Source organism: Mobula birostris, chromosome X (genome assembly GCF_030028105.1).
Source record: "Mobula birostris isolate sMobBir1 chromosome X, sMobBir1.hap1, whole genome shotgun sequence".
Classification (NCBI taxonomy): domain Eukaryota; kingdom Metazoa; phylum Chordata; class Chondrichthyes; order Myliobatiformes; family Myliobatidae; genus Mobula; species Mobula birostris.
This window is the reverse complement of record NC_092402.1, coordinates 73,931,674-73,948,438: the sequence shown is the minus strand read 5'-3', so window position 1 is coordinate 73,948,438 and position 16,765 is coordinate 73,931,674. Positions and strand designations below refer to the sequence as shown.

General features: G+C 44.9%; 1 protein-coding gene across 1 annotated transcript in view; it reads right to left on the bottom strand.

Annotated features, from left to right (window-relative positions):
• Nucleotides 1–16,137, bottom strand: part of LOC140191531 (vasoactive intestinal polypeptide receptor-like) — a 121,403-nt gene extending 105,266 nt beyond the window's left edge. The window contains exon 1 of the mRNA XM_072248979.1: nucleotides 15,859–16,137. Coding sequence (XP_072105080.1) covers nucleotides 15,859–15,909 — 51 coding nt within the window. The 5' untranslated portion in view covers nucleotides 15,910–16,137. The remainder of the gene's footprint in view (nucleotides 1–15,858) is intronic.
• Between the last annotated feature and the right edge of the window lie 628 nt (nucleotides 16,138–16,765).

Here is a 16,765-nt window from a genome sequence, read left to right as displayed (position 1 = left end):
TCTTAAATATATTCAGCAACTTGGTCTCCATGATGGTAGTGAATCCTATTCGTTCACCATTGTCTGAGCAAAGAAATTTCTCCCGATCCCTGTGCTAAATGTCACACCCAATATCCTGAGATCATGATCCATTGTTACAGCACCCATTGCCTCCAATCTGTCTAAGCATGTCAGAAAGTCATATGAGACCCATTCTCTTTCTTCTAGATTCTGTTGAATACAGACTAAAACAATCTGTTCTCTCCTTATACGACGAACCTGCCATATCAGCTATCAGCTTGTGAACCTTCACTGCAGCAACTCTTTGGTAAGTTTTATTCTCCTTCAAATAAGGAGACCAAAACAATGTGTGGTCTCACCAGACCTCTGTATAACTGTAGCAAGATGAAAGATAGTTGGTTACTACTATCTTAGGAAGCCGTGTTACATGGTTATATCTTGTAACACTTATCGAATCTTGTTCGTGGATGATCGATTGCCACAATAAACATACCTTCTAATTCAGTTCTATCCTAACACTAGCTCCAAACTAACATTAGTTTGGGAAATCCCACAATAAGCTACTTGCATGTTCACACTCCATTGAAACAGTCCTTCAAAATGGTGGTTCTATGCTAACTGTCATAATGCTGTCATTTACTCCAGGTGTTTAAACTCTTTAATTTCAAGATGTTTCAATAATCTTGCCATGAATCTAATGCCTTCTCCAGAATCTCAGATCAGGGACTTCTGTTGTGAGACAACTCTTTGCTCTTATGAAAATATGTAAATCTGAAATAGAGTAACATCCAAACTTCTATCTAATCTGCTTTATCTTCTGTGGCCAGTAATATAAAAAATAAATTCTCTTCTTTGTTATCTCCATTTCATATTCTTAAGAACCAACATCCGACCATACTTCAGAGACTCACAACACTGATAATTTTTTTGAAAGATATGACCTCATCTTCCCAAATCTATAGTGGACTGGTCAGAAGACAATAAAGCTATCAAGTTACTCAAAGATAGTATATTGAAGAAGATACGTAGATGAAAATAAATTATCATAAATATAAAAATAACAAACAATGAGAAAAACACTAAAAATCACTATAAGTCTAAACAGAATCTTGAGCAGTGTAATTATTAGATTATCTCAGGTGTCAGGGTACAAAATCACTTCCCAAAATGGACCCCACTCCCTGATATCCCAGTGAAAGTTTGCAGTCCTACATAAACATCTATGTAAATCTAGTGCATATCCTGAGATTAGAGGGAGTTCTCAGTTTATTTTAATTATTAGCCTTACAGCACCCTTGCAGGATACCTCTCCTTTTCAGACAGAATAGCACGACTTAGATTGTATTCTCTGGGGTAAAAGAAGTGGAGGAGCAATCTGATTGACCTATATAAAATGATGAGGTATAGATAAGGCAAAAAGTCCGCTCTTTTTCTCCAGGGTGGAAATGTCAAATACTAGCTTTAAGGTGAGAGGACAGCACGATAGCATAGCGGTAAACACAACACTTCACAGTGCAGGTGACCGGGCTCAATTCTTGCTACTAACTGTAAGGAGTTTGCACAGTTGCATGGGTTTCTTCCGGGTGCTCCGGTTTCCTCCCACAGTCCAAAGATGTTCCAGTTGATAGGTTCATTGGTCATTGTAAATTGTCCTGTGATTAGGCTAGGGTTAAATCGAGGGCTGCAGGGTGGTGTGGCTCGAAGGGCTAGAAAGGCCTGTCCACACTATATCTCAATGGAAGACGTCCTGCCTTGTCCCTGTGCTGAAGACGCCGTGCCCCAGCGGCCTCAATGACTACAGACCGGTGGCATTGTCCTCCCACATCATGAAGACCCTGGACAGACTTGTTCTGGAGCTGCTCCGGCCTATGGTTAGGCCACACTTAGATCCCCTCCAGTTCGCCTACCAGCCCCGACTAGGAGTTGAGGATGCCATTGTCTACCTGCTGAACTGTGTCTACGCCCATCTGGACAAGCCAGCGAGCACTGTGAGGGTCATGTTTTTTGACTTCTCCAGTGCGTTCAATGCCATCCGCCCTGCTCTGCTGGGGGAGAAGCTGACAGTGATGCAGGTGGATGCTTTCCTGGTGTCATGGATTCTTGATTACCTGACTGGCAGACCACAGTACGTGTGCTTGCAACACCGTGTGTCCGACAGAGTGATCAGCAGCACTGGGGCTCCACAGCGGACTGTCTTGTCTCCCTTTCTCTTCACCACTTACACCTCGGACTTCAACTGCTGCACAGAGTCTTGTCATCTTCAGAAGCTTTCGGATGACTCTGCCGTAGTTGGATGCATCAGCAAGAGAGATGAGGTCGAGTACAGGGCTACCGTAGGAAACTTTGTCACATGGTGTGAGCAGAATTATCTGCAGCTTAATGTGAAAAAGACTAAGGAGCTGGTGGTAGACCTGAGGAGAGCTAAGGTACCGGTGACCCCTGTTTCCATCCAGGGGGTCAGTGTGGACATGGTGGAGGATTACAAATACCTGGGGCTACGAATTGACAATAAACTGGACTGGTCAAAGAACACTGAGGCTGTCTACAAGAAGGGTCAGAGCCGTCTCTATTTCCTGAGGAGACTGAGGTCCTTTAACATCTGCTGGACGATGCTGAGGATGTTCTACGAGTCTGTGGTGGCCAGTGCTATCATGTTTGCTGTTGTGTGCTGGGGCAGCAGGCTGAGGGTAGCAGACACCAACAGAATCAACAAACTCATTCGTAAGGCCAGTGATGTTGTGGGGATGGAACTGGACTCTCTGATGGTGGTGTCTGAAAAGAGGATGCTGTCCAAGTTGCATGCCATCTTGGTCAATGTCTCCCATCCACTACATAATGTACTGGGTGGGCACAGGAGTACATTCAGCCAGAGACTTATTCCACCGAGATGCAACACAGACCGTCATAGGAAGTCATTCCTGCCTGTGGCCATCAAACTTTACAACTCCTCCCTTGGAGGGTCAGACACCCTGAGCCAATAGGCTGGTCCTGGACTTATTTCATAATTTACTGGCATAATTTACATATTACTATTTAACTATTTATGGTTCTACTACTATTTATTATTTATGGTGTAACTGTAACAAAAACCAATTTCTCCCGGGATCAATAAAGTATGACTATGACTATGAATAAATAAATTAAGTTTAAAGGAGATTTACTTGGCAAGATTTTTTTTCACAGGGACTGGTAGGTTCCCAGAATGTATTGCCAGAGAGGTGATGGAAGCAGATACGACAGTAGTGTTTAAGAGGGATTAAGACAAACACGTAAGCAAGTAAGGAATAAAGAAAGATAGACCATGAGGAAGCAGGTGTACAGTTTAAATTGACATCATAGCTGCCACAGATACTGTCGGCTGAAGAGCCTGTTCATGGGCTGTCCTGTTCTATTTTCAAGATCATGATAATCAAACAAACATATTAAACAGGAACAGAGCACATCAAGTGCAACATTGACACGGCCTTATATTAAACAGTAGCTCTTCACCTCAGTGGCATTAAATCTTGACGATGCATTTGTGAAACAATAGTTTATTTAGCATGTTAACTGCCTACGTGAACATAAATTATTGTACAACACCATTGACCATTTGGGTCATAAAAAATTCCACAGGCAAGTTCCAGAGACAACAATCACTTGAATGTTTGCTTCCATCCAGTTACATCAAAGAAACGCGTCACCGTGAATAACCATTTGCCAGAATCATCCTCAAGATGGCTTTTCTAATTCTAAATAAGTCAGATTTTACCAAGATCATTTTTGTTACATACTTCTTAAAATAAAGATCTAATGCATAGTCTGAATAATAGAGATAGGGTGGCCCGGTAGCATAGAGGTTAGCACAACGCTTTACAGTAGAGGGGACACGGGTTCAATTCCCACTGCTGCCTGGAAAGAGTTTGTACTTCCTCCGTGTGGAATACGTGAGTTTGCTCTGGGTGCTCCAGTTTCCTCCCACAGTTCAAAGACATATGGGTTAGTAGGTTAATTGGTCATTGTAAATCGCCCTGTGATTTGGTTAGGGTTAAATCAGGGTCCTTTCTGGCTCATTGGTCCGGAAAGGCATTTGCTGCGCTGGAACTCAATAAATAAACAAACAAACAAATAAATATTGCTCTAGCTTCAGCTAACAATGAACAACTACAAAAACCCAAGAACCTTGTGAAAAGTTGTGCAAAGGCCAGCCCCAAAGAAAAAAACAATGTGGCATTTGTCCTCTGCCACTCATTCCCACAAAGACCACGGACACCTCGACTCCGACACATCATAAAACGGCAACCACCAGCTGAGGCTTGATTAAAAGCCACATGGGTTTCGCTCTCCAATCTTAGTTTCTTTTTTGGTTGCAGAACAAAACATGGCATCAGTACACAAATCCTAAACCTGCCTCAGAAGCTAACAAATTGGACTCTGTTCTGATATCTACCTCATTAAATAAAGGGTCCTATAAAATTCCACCTCTGCTTTCTCTGAGACTCATTGTCAGATCCCTCTACCATCCCTAAATTAATAACCAATACAGACATAGAAAGAAGACCATAAGACTAAGATAGAGGAGCAGAATTAGGACATCTGGCCCATCGAGTGTGCTCTACCATTTCATCATGGCTGATCCATTTTCCTTCTTAGCACCAATCTCCCGTCTTCACCCCATATCCCTTCATTCCCTGACCAATCAAGAATTTATCAATCTCCGCTTTAAATATACATAAAACTTGGCCTCCACAGCCACCTATGGCAATGAATTCCATAGATTCACCACTCTCTGGCTAAAGAAATTCCCCATCATCTCTGTTCTAAAAGGACGCCCCTCTATATTGAGGCTGTGTCCTCTAGTCTTAGACACTCCCACGATAGGAAACATCCTTTCCGCATCCACTTTATCAAGGTCTTTCCATCATTCCATTGGTTTCAATAAGGTCACCCCTCATTCTTCAAAATTCTAGTGAATACAGGCCCAGAGCCATCAGCTCTCTACATATAACAAGCCGTTTGAACCTGGAATAATTTTCATGAACCTCCTTTAAGCCCTCTCCTGTTTCAGCACATCCTTTCTAAGATAAGGGGTCCAAAATTGCACACAATACTCCAACTGAGGCCTCACCAGTGCTTTATAAAGTTTCAACATTACATCCTTGCTTTTATATTCTAGTCCTCTTGAAATGAATGCTAACATCACATTTGCCTTCCTCACCACAGGCTCAACCCGCAAATTAACATTCAGGAAATCCTGAACAAGGACTCCAAATTCATTGCCATAGGCAGCTGTGGAGGCCGGGTTTTGGGAGTTTTGCACCTCAGATTTCTGTATTTTCTCTCAATTTAGAAAATAGTCAACCCTTTCATTTCTTCTACTAAAGTGCATGACCATATACTTCCTGACATTGTATTCCATCTGACACTTCCTTGCCCAAGTCTTTCTGCAGCCTGCCCATTTCCTCAAAACTACCTGTCCCTCCACTTATCTTCATATTGTCTGCAAACTTTACAACAAAACCATCAATTCAATCATCCAAATCATTGGCATATAACGTAAAAAGAATCGGTCCCAACAAAGACCCTTGTGGAACACCACTAGTTACCGGCAGCTAACCAGAAAAGACTCCCTTTTCTCCCCACTCTGTGCCTCCTACCCATCAGCTACTGCTTTATCCATGCTAGAATCTTTCCTGTAATACAATCGACTTGAAGCTTGTTAAGCAGCCTCATGTGTGGCAGCTTGTCAAAGGCCTTCTGAAAATCCAAACACACAACATCAACTGATTCGCCTTTGTATATCCTGCTTTATATTTCTTCAAAGAATTCTAACAGATTTGTCAGGCAAGATTTCCCCTTGAGGAAACCATGCTGACTATGGCCTACTTTATCATGTGCCTCCAAGTACCCCAAAACCACATCCTTAATGATCGACTCCAATTTATTTCCAACTACTGAGGCCAGATTAACTGGCCTATAGTTTCCTTTCTTCTGGCTCTCTCCCTTCTTGAAGAGTGAAGTGACATTTTCAATTTTCCAGTCTTCCAGAACCATTCCAGAATCTAGTAATTCTTGAAAGATCATTACTAATGCTTCCACAATCTCTTCAGCCATCTCTTTCAGAACCCTGTGGCGTACACCATCCTATCTGCCTTCAGATCTTTGAGTTTCCTAAGAACCTTCTCTCCAGTTATGGTAACTTCACACACTTCATGACCATACTGCTAGTGTCTTCCACAGTGAAGATTGATGCAAAATATTTATTCAGTTCATCTGCAATTTCCTTGTCCCCCATTACTACTTCTCCAACATCATTTTCCAGTGGTCCGATATTCACTCTCACCTCTCTTATACACTTTATGTATCTGAAGAAACTTCTAGTAACCTCCGTAATATTATTGGCTAGCTTACTTTCATATTCCATCTTTACCTTCTTAATGACTTTCTTTGTTGCCTTCTGTTGGTTTTTAAAAGCTTCCCAATCCCCTAGCTTGCCACTAAATTTTGCTCTATTATAGGCCCTCTCTTTTGGCTTTTATCTTGGCTTTGACTTCCCCTGTGAGCCACAGCTGTGTCATCTTGCCTTTAGAGTACTTCTTTCTTTTTGGGTGTATATATCCTGTGCCTTCCAAATTGCTTCCAGAAATTTCAGCCATTGCTGCTCTGCCATTATCCCTGCCAGTGTTCTTGTCCAATCAGTCTGGCCAGCTCCTCTCTCATGCCTCTGTAATTTCCTTTACTCCACTGTAATACTGATACATCTGACTTTAGCTTCTCCTTCTCAAATTTCAAGGTGAATTTGATCATATTATGATCACTTTCCCCTAATGGTTCTTTTACCTATGGTCTCTAATTAATTCTGGTTTATTGCACAACACAGAATTCAGAATAACAGATCCCCTAGTGGGCTAAAAAGCCATCTCGTACGCATTCTAGAAATTCCCCCTTTTGGAATCCCGCACCAACCTGATTTTCCTAATGTACCTGCAAATTGAAATCCCCCATGACTATTGTAGTATTGCCCTTTTGGCATGCATTTTCTATTCTCATTGTAATTTGTAGACCACATCCTCACTACTGCTTGGAGGTCTGTATGTAACTCCCATCAGGATCTTTTTAACACTTGCATTTCCTTAGCTTTATCCACAATGATTCAACACCTTCCGACTTCTAATGATTTAATTTCATTTCTTACTAACAGAGCCATGACACCCTCTCTGTCTTTCAATACAATGTGAATCCTTGGACATTAAGCTCCCAGCTATAATCTTCTTTCAGCCACGATTCAGTGATGTGTGCAACATCATACATGCTAACCTTTAGCTACAAGTTCATTGACCTTATTCCGTATACTGTGCACAGACAAGTATAACACTCTTGGTCCTATTTTCACCCTTTTCGAGTTTGTCCGCCTTTACATTGCAACTCATCCTGTTGACTGTAATTTTGCTCTATCACCGGCCTCTCCCTGCTAGGAGTCTCACTGCACACTGCCTCTGTTTGTAAACCAACTACCTCATCCTCAGCACTATCACTGTGGTTCCCATCCCCTTGTCAAATTAGTTTAAACCCACCCAAACGACTCTAGCCAACCTGCATGCAAGGATATTGGACCCTCTTAGGTTGAGGTGTCACCCATCCATTTTGTACAGGTCATACCTTCCCCAGAAGAGATCCCAATGATCCACAAGTCTGAACCCCTGCCCGCTGCACCGTTTCCTTAGCCACACGTTCACCTGTCATATCATCCTATTCTTGCCCTCAATGGCACGTGGCACAGGCAGCAATCCAAAGATTACTCCCCTGGAGATCCTGTTTCTCAGCTTTCTGCCTAGCTCCCTAAAATATCTCTTCAGGACCTCACCTTGTCTACCTATGCTATTGGTGCCAATATGCACCAAGACTTCTGCCTGCTCACCCTCGAGAACGCTATGGACCCGATCAGAGACATCTCTGATCCTGGCACCAGGGAGGCAACATATCATCCGGATGTCTCTATCGCGCCCACAGAACCTCATCTCTGTTCCTCTGACTGAGGAATCCCCTATCAACACTGCAGTCCTCTTCACCTCTCTGCTCTTCCGAGTCACAGCACCAGACTCAGTGCCAGAGACCCCGTCACTAGGGCTCCCCAGGTAGGTCGACCCCTCAATAGTATCCGAAGTTGTACACTTATTGTTGAGGGGAATGGCCACAGGACACAGTTGTACTCCGTACTGGTTGTACATTTCCCCTCCTTCTCCTATCAGAATCAGATTTATTATTACCAGCACGTGACATGAAATTTGTTAACTTAGCAGCAGCAGTTCAATGCAATACATAATCTAGCAGAGAGCGAAGAAAATAATAATAATAAATAAAATAAAAACATAATAATAAGTAAATCAATTACATATATTGAATAGATTATTTAAAAACGTGCAAAAATAGAAATACTGTATATTTTAAAAAGTGAGGTAGTGTCCAAAGCTTCAATGTCCATTTAGGAATCGGATGGCAGAGGGGAAGAAGCTGTTCCTGAATCACTGAGTGTGTGCCTTCAGGCTTCTGTATCTCCTACCTGATGGTAACAGTGAGAAAAGGGCATGTCCTCGGTGCTGGAGGTCCTTAGTAATGGACGCTGCCTTTCTGAGACACCGCTCCTTGAAGATGTCCTGGGTACTTTGTAGGCTAGTGCCCAAGATGGAGCTGACTAGATTTACAACCTTCTGCAGCTTCTTTCGGTCCTGTGCAGTAGCCCCTCCATACCAGACAGTGATGCAGCCTGTCAGAATGCTCTCCACAGTACAAATATAGAAGTTTTTGAGTGTATTTGTTGACATGCCAAATTGCTTCTAACTCCTAATAAAGTATAGCCACTGTCTTGCCTTTTTTAAGACTACATCAATATGTTGGGACCAGGCTAAATCCTCAGAGATCTTGACACCCAAGAACTTGGAGCTGCTCACTCTCTCCACTTCTGATCCCTCTGAGGATTGGTATGTGTTCCTTCGTCTTACCCTTCCTGAAGTCCACAATCAGCTCTTTCGTCTTACTGACGTTGAGTGCCAGGTTGTTGCTGTGACACCACTCCACTAGCTGGCATACCTCACTCCTGTATGCCCTCTCGTCACCACCTGGGATTCTACCAACAATGGTTGTATCGTCAGCAAATTTGTAGATGGTACTTGAGCTATGCCTAGCCACACATTCATGTGTACACAGAGAGGAGAGCAGTGGGCTAAGCACACACCCCTGAGGTGCGCCAGTGCTGATCATCAGCGAAGAGGATACGTTATCACCAATCCACACAGACTACCTCCCTGTAGCTCATGTCTATCACCTCCTCATTCTCCTGTATGAGTTGAAAGTCATCGAGCTGCAACTCCAGTTCCATAATCCGTTCTCTCAGGAGCTGCAGCTCAGTGCACCTGGTGCAGACGTGTTCATCTGGGAGACTAGACTTCTCCCAGACTTCCCACATCGAGTACAAAACACTGCCCCTGGAGCCATTCTCACTAAACTACCATGACCTAACAGATGAGGAATGAACAGATAAAATCAGAGTGAGCAACAGGAATTCTGCAGATGCTGGAAATTCAAGCAACACACATCAAAGTTGCTGGTGAACGCAGCAGGCCAGGCAGCATCTCTAGGAAGAGGTACAGTTGACGTTTCGGGCTGAGACCCTTCGTCAGGACTAACTGAAGGAAGAGTGAGTAAGGGATTTGAAAGTGGAAGGGGGAGGGGGAGATCCAAAATGACAGGAGAAGACAGGAGGAAGAGGGATGGAGCCAAGAGCTGGACAGGTGATTGGCAAAAGGGATACGAGAGGATCATGGGACAGGAGGTCCGGGAAGAAAGACAAGGGGGGGGGGAACCAGAGGATGGGCAAGGGGTATATTCAGAGGGACAGAGGGAGAAAAAGGAGAGTGAGAGAAAGAACGTGTGTATAAAAATAAGTAACAGATGGGGTACGAGGGAGAGGTGGGGCATTAGCGGAAGTTAGAGAAGTCGATGTTAATTCTGACATGTCTATCCACGGCCTCCTCTACTGTAAAGATGAAGCCACACTCAGGTTGGAAGAACAACACCTTATATTCTGTCTGGGTAGCCTCCAACCTGACGGCATGAACATCGACTTCTCTAACTTCCGCTAAGGCCCCACCTCCCCCTCGTACCCCATCCGTTATTTATTTTTATACACACATTCTTTCTCTCACTCTCCTTTTTCTCCCTCTGTCCCTCTGAATATACCTCTTGCCCATCCTCTGGGTCCCCCCCCCCTTGTCTCTCTTCCCGGACCTCCTGTCCCATGATCCTCTCATATCCCCTTTTGCCAATCACCTGTCCAGTTCTTGGCTCTATCCCTCCCCCTCCTGTCTTCTCCTATCATTTTGGATCTCCCCCTCCCCCTTTCAAATCCCTTACTCACTCTTCCTTCAGTTAGTCCTGATGAAGGGTCTCGGCCTGAAACGTCGACTGCACCTCTTCCTACAGATGCTGCCTGGCCTGCTGCGTTCACCAGCAAAATCAGAGTGGGAGTAACTTAGAGAGAGAATATATGCCATTCTGCCTGGAAAAGCAACAATGATTCAAATCTTCAATTGTCACTGCTGTTGACTTTCTCCAAAACCATTGAGAAAAGGGCATTGAAATGCTTCTGATAGCTGGGCCGCTTCAGTAGCTCTTCTCCTATCCCCAGGCTGAGCCATACCTGTACATATATAATCCTGGGCACCAATCACAAAAACAAAATACAGTTTTAGCTCACAAGTTTAAATCTTATCTTATCAAAAAGGATGCCATCCAAGTGAATTGCCAGAGGACATGGAGTGATATGATGCATGTACTTCAGTAAAAAAGACAGATCTGAAGACACAGTAAATTAATTTTATGATCCCATAGAGCAGTCCAGCAAATCCCATAAAAAACCTGATCTGATCCTACATGATATTCAGTCTGGCTTGTATGTGACTCCATGAGCAATGTGGTTGCCTCTTGCTCGCAAGCTTTTAAAAACTGGCAAAGAAAGCAGAGAAGGGACAATTAGGGAAATGCAGTAAATGCTGAGCTTTCCAATGATGTCTACACTCTGTGAATGAATGGATGAGTGAATAAATTTTTTTTAAAAAACCTATACTTCAAGAGTTACAGGTAAACATCTTTATACCTTGAAGGAAGCATTTAAAGGGGTAGGAGAGGACTTTGATGTTCTATAAAGGGAAGCTCATCATCTTTGACCAAAAGTGTTTAGGTAAAAGATAAGGAACAATTACGACTTCAGTCTTAGTGATCAAAGTGCAACTTTAACTGCTAGTGAAATAAATTTTGCAGAAGTATCCATTAGACATTGTTCAGGATGATAATGGCTGATAAAGTCTGTTCTTCAAAGAGAATGGGAACAGAAGTGCTATTTGAAGGATACAGCTTTTAGTAAAACTACTGACATGAATAGAACATCTTTAAAGAATTTGAGGATATTTGTTAAGTGATTTCCATGACATGTACTGTATTTTTGATGGTTGGTGAAATACGATAGGAAGAGGAATGAGATTTTATAGAAAACTGAAAAACACTTCCTTCTCTGCATTGAGATGATTTCTTCAATTTTGATTGGTACAGTCCATTCCATATTCTACACCACACTGATGATGTGACGGTGTACAGAGAGGAGGTAGAATGATCTGAGCACAACAACTTGAGTCTCAACGTGGACAAAATCAAAGAGATAACTGTGGACTGTAAGAAGATGCAGGCTGACCTCTCCTTACTGCATGGCTCATCAATGGAGAAAGTTAGGAGCTCCAAGTTTCTGGGAGTGCACATAATGGATGGTTTCACCTGGGCCCTTAACAGCATCTCTTTGGTCAAGAAAGCACAGCATTGTCTCGATTTCCTGAGGAGATTGGGGCAAGTGAGGCTCCCCCTGCCCCTCATTCTAACCAATTTTTACAGCAGCACCTTCAAAAGTATCCTGACCAGCTGCATCACCATCTGTGTAAGATTGCAAGGCATCTGACCACAAGTCTCTACAAAGCATTCTGAGAATTACTGAGAGGATCATCGGAGTCTCTCTTCTACCCATCAGTTATTTCTCAGGAGCACTGTGTACGCAGGGCCCTTAGCATTGTAAATGATCCCTCCCATCTGTCCAACAATCATCAGGCAGGAGGTACCCTAGCACTAGGACAAGAACTGTTAGGATGGGACATAGCTTCTTCCCCCAGGCTGTAAGACTACTGAACTCCCTGCCACCACCCAGGTCCACTCATGCATAAAGACCAGTGGTGTTACACTGTTTACTTTTTAACTTGTATTGTAAATGTCCCTTATTATTTGTGAATTTATTTGTGGTAATATTACTTTGTGTTGTGTGTGCGAGTTACATGCACTGAGTTGTGCACCTTTGTCTGGAGGAATGCTGTTTCATTTGGCTATATATATCTGTACGGATGAATGACAATAAGCTTGGATTTGAACAGTATGTGCCTTCTTATTCAGTGTTATTGTGACCACAATGGAACAGAGGATATAAATATTCTCTAGCTATCCCATTCAGTACTCTGGGTAATCCCATATAGTCTTCAATCCCAAAAAAAATACTTCCAGTAATGCCACACAGTGCAGTGGCTAATCACATGCACAATATTGGGTAATCTCATCTAGTACCTGTAATGATAGCACCTACTAACATACTCATCCCATATACTATATTGACTAATCCCATTGTATATAGGGTTCTCTCATAATGCAGATTAACGAAAAACAATGCTCACACAGTATTAATCCCAATGTTACCCCAGCTAATTGTATGCTAAACAATGACAAATCTACAATAGTTAACTCGATACACTATGCCAGCTAATCCCATTGTCTCTCCACTAATTCAAGAAAGGACATTGGCTAATACTCTCTGCTAATCCCAAATAGTTTACAGCCCATTCCCATTCCAAACAAACAGCATTCCTGCTAATCTCAAACAGGACACCTGCTGATGTTGTACACCTCAAAGAGTGCCGCAATGCAACAATAGATTGTTAATATTGCCTGTTTGTGCCAGAATAAGAGTACGTATGGAACATCTGGAGTGCTTTTTGACATGACTTGTCCTAGGTTTGTTCACAACTACCAGCTTTTTAATGTAAATTCTCATTGCCTCAGATAGTTGATTGGAAACAGTTACAATGACTATTGTTGGCTTGATGAATCTATCATGGATTATCCCCATTTCAAAGACAGGCTCATATGCAACAGCATAACTGCTACAAAGGGGCTGTTCTGGAGCATATTTTTGAATTTGATCAAAGTTAGCAGATCTTTTCAATAGGTACACAGCACATTCCAATCTGAGAAATTAATATTTTGTTTATTTATCACCTATCTGCCTGCTTCCAATCTATCATTGCACGTATACCCCGATTGATCCATCTGGCTGCCCACTGCCCATCACACTTTTTCAAGCCTGCACATATCCCGCACTCCTTGCTCTCAGTCCGTCACTGCACACCCCGTTCTTTCTCTGGCTGCACTCCTGCAGTTTGTCTGTCACTGCACATCCTACTGTCTATCAGTCTCTACACCCTGCAGGTTGACTATCTGTCTGCATACTTTGCTGTGTCTATCACTGCACACCATGTTATTTGTCTATGACTAAACATACTGCTTTCTGTCTGTAAACACTGCTGTCTTTCCACACACTGTTTTCATTTTGTCTGTACACCCTGCTATTTGTATGTCACCGGACTCCCTGCCGCCTGTCTGTATGTCTGCACGGTGTCGTCTGTCTGCCACTGCACACCCTGCTGCCTGTCCGTATGTCTGCACAGTGCTGCCTTTCTGCCACTGTACAGCCTGCCGCCTGTCTGTCTGCACACCCTGTCGCCTGTGTCGGCGCACTTAACTGCCTGTCTGTTTGCACACCCTGTCACCTGTCTGTCGGCGCACTTAGCTGCCTGTCTGTCTGCACACCCTACCACCTGTCTGTCATTGCACATCCTGCTGCCTGTTTGTCCGCACAACCTATCGCCTGTCTTTCTGTCGGCACTCCCTGCCGTCTGTCTGCACACCCTGTCACCTGCCTGTCACTGGACACCCTGTCAGCTGCCAGTATGCACACCCTACTGCTTGTCTGCCTGCAGACCCTTGCTGCCTCTCGGTCACAGTCACCCTGCAGCCTGCCTGTCTTTCTGCACTCCATGCCCCCATCTGTCAATGCACACACTGCAGTCTGTCTGTCTGTACACTTTGCTGCCTGTCTGTCACCATACACCCTGCCGCCTGCCTGTCACTGGACACTGGGCTATCTGTTAGATCACATACTGTCTGTCTGTTAGTGCACATTTTGTCTCTCTGCACATCCTGCCACCTGTGTGCTGCTGTACACCCTGCTGCCAGTCAGTCACAGCACACCTTGCTGCCTCTCTGTCACTGGGCACATTACTGCCTCGCCATCTGTCTGCACACCCTACCGCCTGCCTGTCACTGAACACCCCATCGCCTGTCTGTTGCCCACCCAACTGCTTGTCTGCACACCCTGCCGCCTGTCTGTCACTGGACTCACTGCCACTTGTCTGTCTGCCTGCTTACCCTGCTACCTGTCTGTCATTGTACACCCTGCCACCTGTGTGTCTGTCTGCACACCCAGCCACCTGTCTGTCAATGTACAGCCTGCCGCCTGCCTGTCACTCTACACCCTGCCACCTGTCTGTAACTGTACATCCTGCTACCTGTCTGTCTCTGGACTCACTGCCGCCTGTCTGTCTGCACACCCTGCTGCCTGTCTGTCACTGTACACCATGCTGCCTGTCAATGTACAGCCTGCCACCTGCCTGTCACTGGTTACACTATCACCTGTCTGTCTGGCAGCACTCCCTTCCACCTGTCTGTCACTGCACACCCTGCCACCTGTGTCTGCCTGCACACCTTGCTGCCTGTCACTGTACACCCTGCCGCCTCTCTGTCAGGTGGCACACCCTTCCACCTGTTTGTCAATGTACAGCCTGCTATGTCTGTCTGTACACCCTACCTCCTGTCTGTCACTGGACTCACTGCTGTCTGCCTGTACACCCTGCCACCTGTCTGTCACTCTACACGGGGCTATCAGTTAGAGCACACCCTGTCTGTCTGTCTCTTAGTGTACACCCCGTTGTCTGTCTTCATGGAGTCTTCACCTGTCGTGGGGAATACCCGGGCTGGCATCTTGGAGGGTTCACTCTAAGATGTGCTGTCACATGGGTTAGATACCAAGCTGATGCGTTGTTTGTCTCCCAGCTGACCATCAAACGGCCCGCGGGAATACTGAGATGCAGAGCGTGGAGATTTTCCTGGGTGCGATAACAGTATTTGTCAGGAACTGATTCATGAGATCTTGCTGCCTGTAACTTGGTTGTGCGTTCCCAGTGCCAGGGGTGTCGGTTCAATGTGCGGCGCTGGACTGAAGCAGCCCTGAGCCGAGCTCTTGCAAGGTCCTGCAAAAATACATCCTCCTCTGTCGCTCCCCCGCTAAGTCTCTCCAACCTGATTCTTTTCCGACCTTCCTTAAAATTAACCAATTAACCCTTGCAACCAAACAGTGGTCGTGAAATATTTTCTTCGGTTTACGGATCGTCTACGGGAGGTAGATCCAGCAAATTCCTGCTGAGGTTGTGGAAGGAACCGTGAGCCAGCGGAGGCTGTGCCCCTTTCCGACTGACCTGCTAATTTCTGCAGGTTGGTAAAAGGAGAACGGATGGGTTTAAAATAATACTAATTTGAAGAAAATATCCAATTTCTAAACGAAGTTGCAAGCATTCTCTGCGAATACAAACTGACTGAAGGTCTGAAAAGTCTATTAAACCAGAGTGCATAGTACATTACACAGAGCGCCCCGCCCTTCATTGAGCCCCAGAGTGTACTCACCGAGACCGTGCAGACGCAGATCAGCAGCACTGCCCGGGTCGGAGAGAGCATCCCCTGGAGCAAAAGTGTGCCCGGAGCCGGGAGATATAAAGAGAGGAGTGTCAGCGAACACGAGCCTCGGGATGTGGACTGCAGCCTCGCTGTAACGTGTGGGACTCGCTAAGGTGTTTCAAACAAACAGCACTCTATCTCGAACTGGACGTTCAACACTCCCGGCCCCAATCTGTGTTTTACCTGGGGCTCAGCTGGTGACTGCCCCGCGGGGAGGGGAAGTGAAGTGATCTGATTACTGGCACCTGCTTGTTGCAGTTTTAACACTTCGTCTTACGTTCCGGCTTCCTCTGGAGGCCCGTCACATTCCTGCCTGCGTTAACTAGGGGGGTGGCTTAAATTAAAGGCAGGGAGATAAACACTGTTTGTGGGTTTGGATTGGGGTGTTGCTGGACGTGGCCGAGTATGCTGCCCCCTGATTCACTTGTGGAGTAAACGGTTACAAGCACACCTCCGCCACAGTCATTCTCCAATGCCCACGATCCTCTTATCACCGGTTAATTGCCCTTTTAATCGCACCGTTCTCCCTCCTACCTCAACACGCTCCTCTCTCTCTCCTCCTACCACTTTCTTTCCCAGCTATCATTTTTTCCACCCTTATCTCCTCCCGTTCTCTCTTTTCGACCCCTTACATCCCTTTCCTCCTCTACAACCCCTCCCTCTTCACTTTACCCTCTCTAGATCTCATTCGCTCTTCTCTCACTTCCTTGCCCTCCCTTCATCCTCCCTCCTCTTTATTCCTTCTGTTCATCCCTCTTTTTTTCTTGAAGTCCTGATATACCAAATGTGGACTGCTCCTTCACCCCCGCCTCCGCCACAGACCTTATTTGACCAGCCAAGTTCCACTGGTAGATTG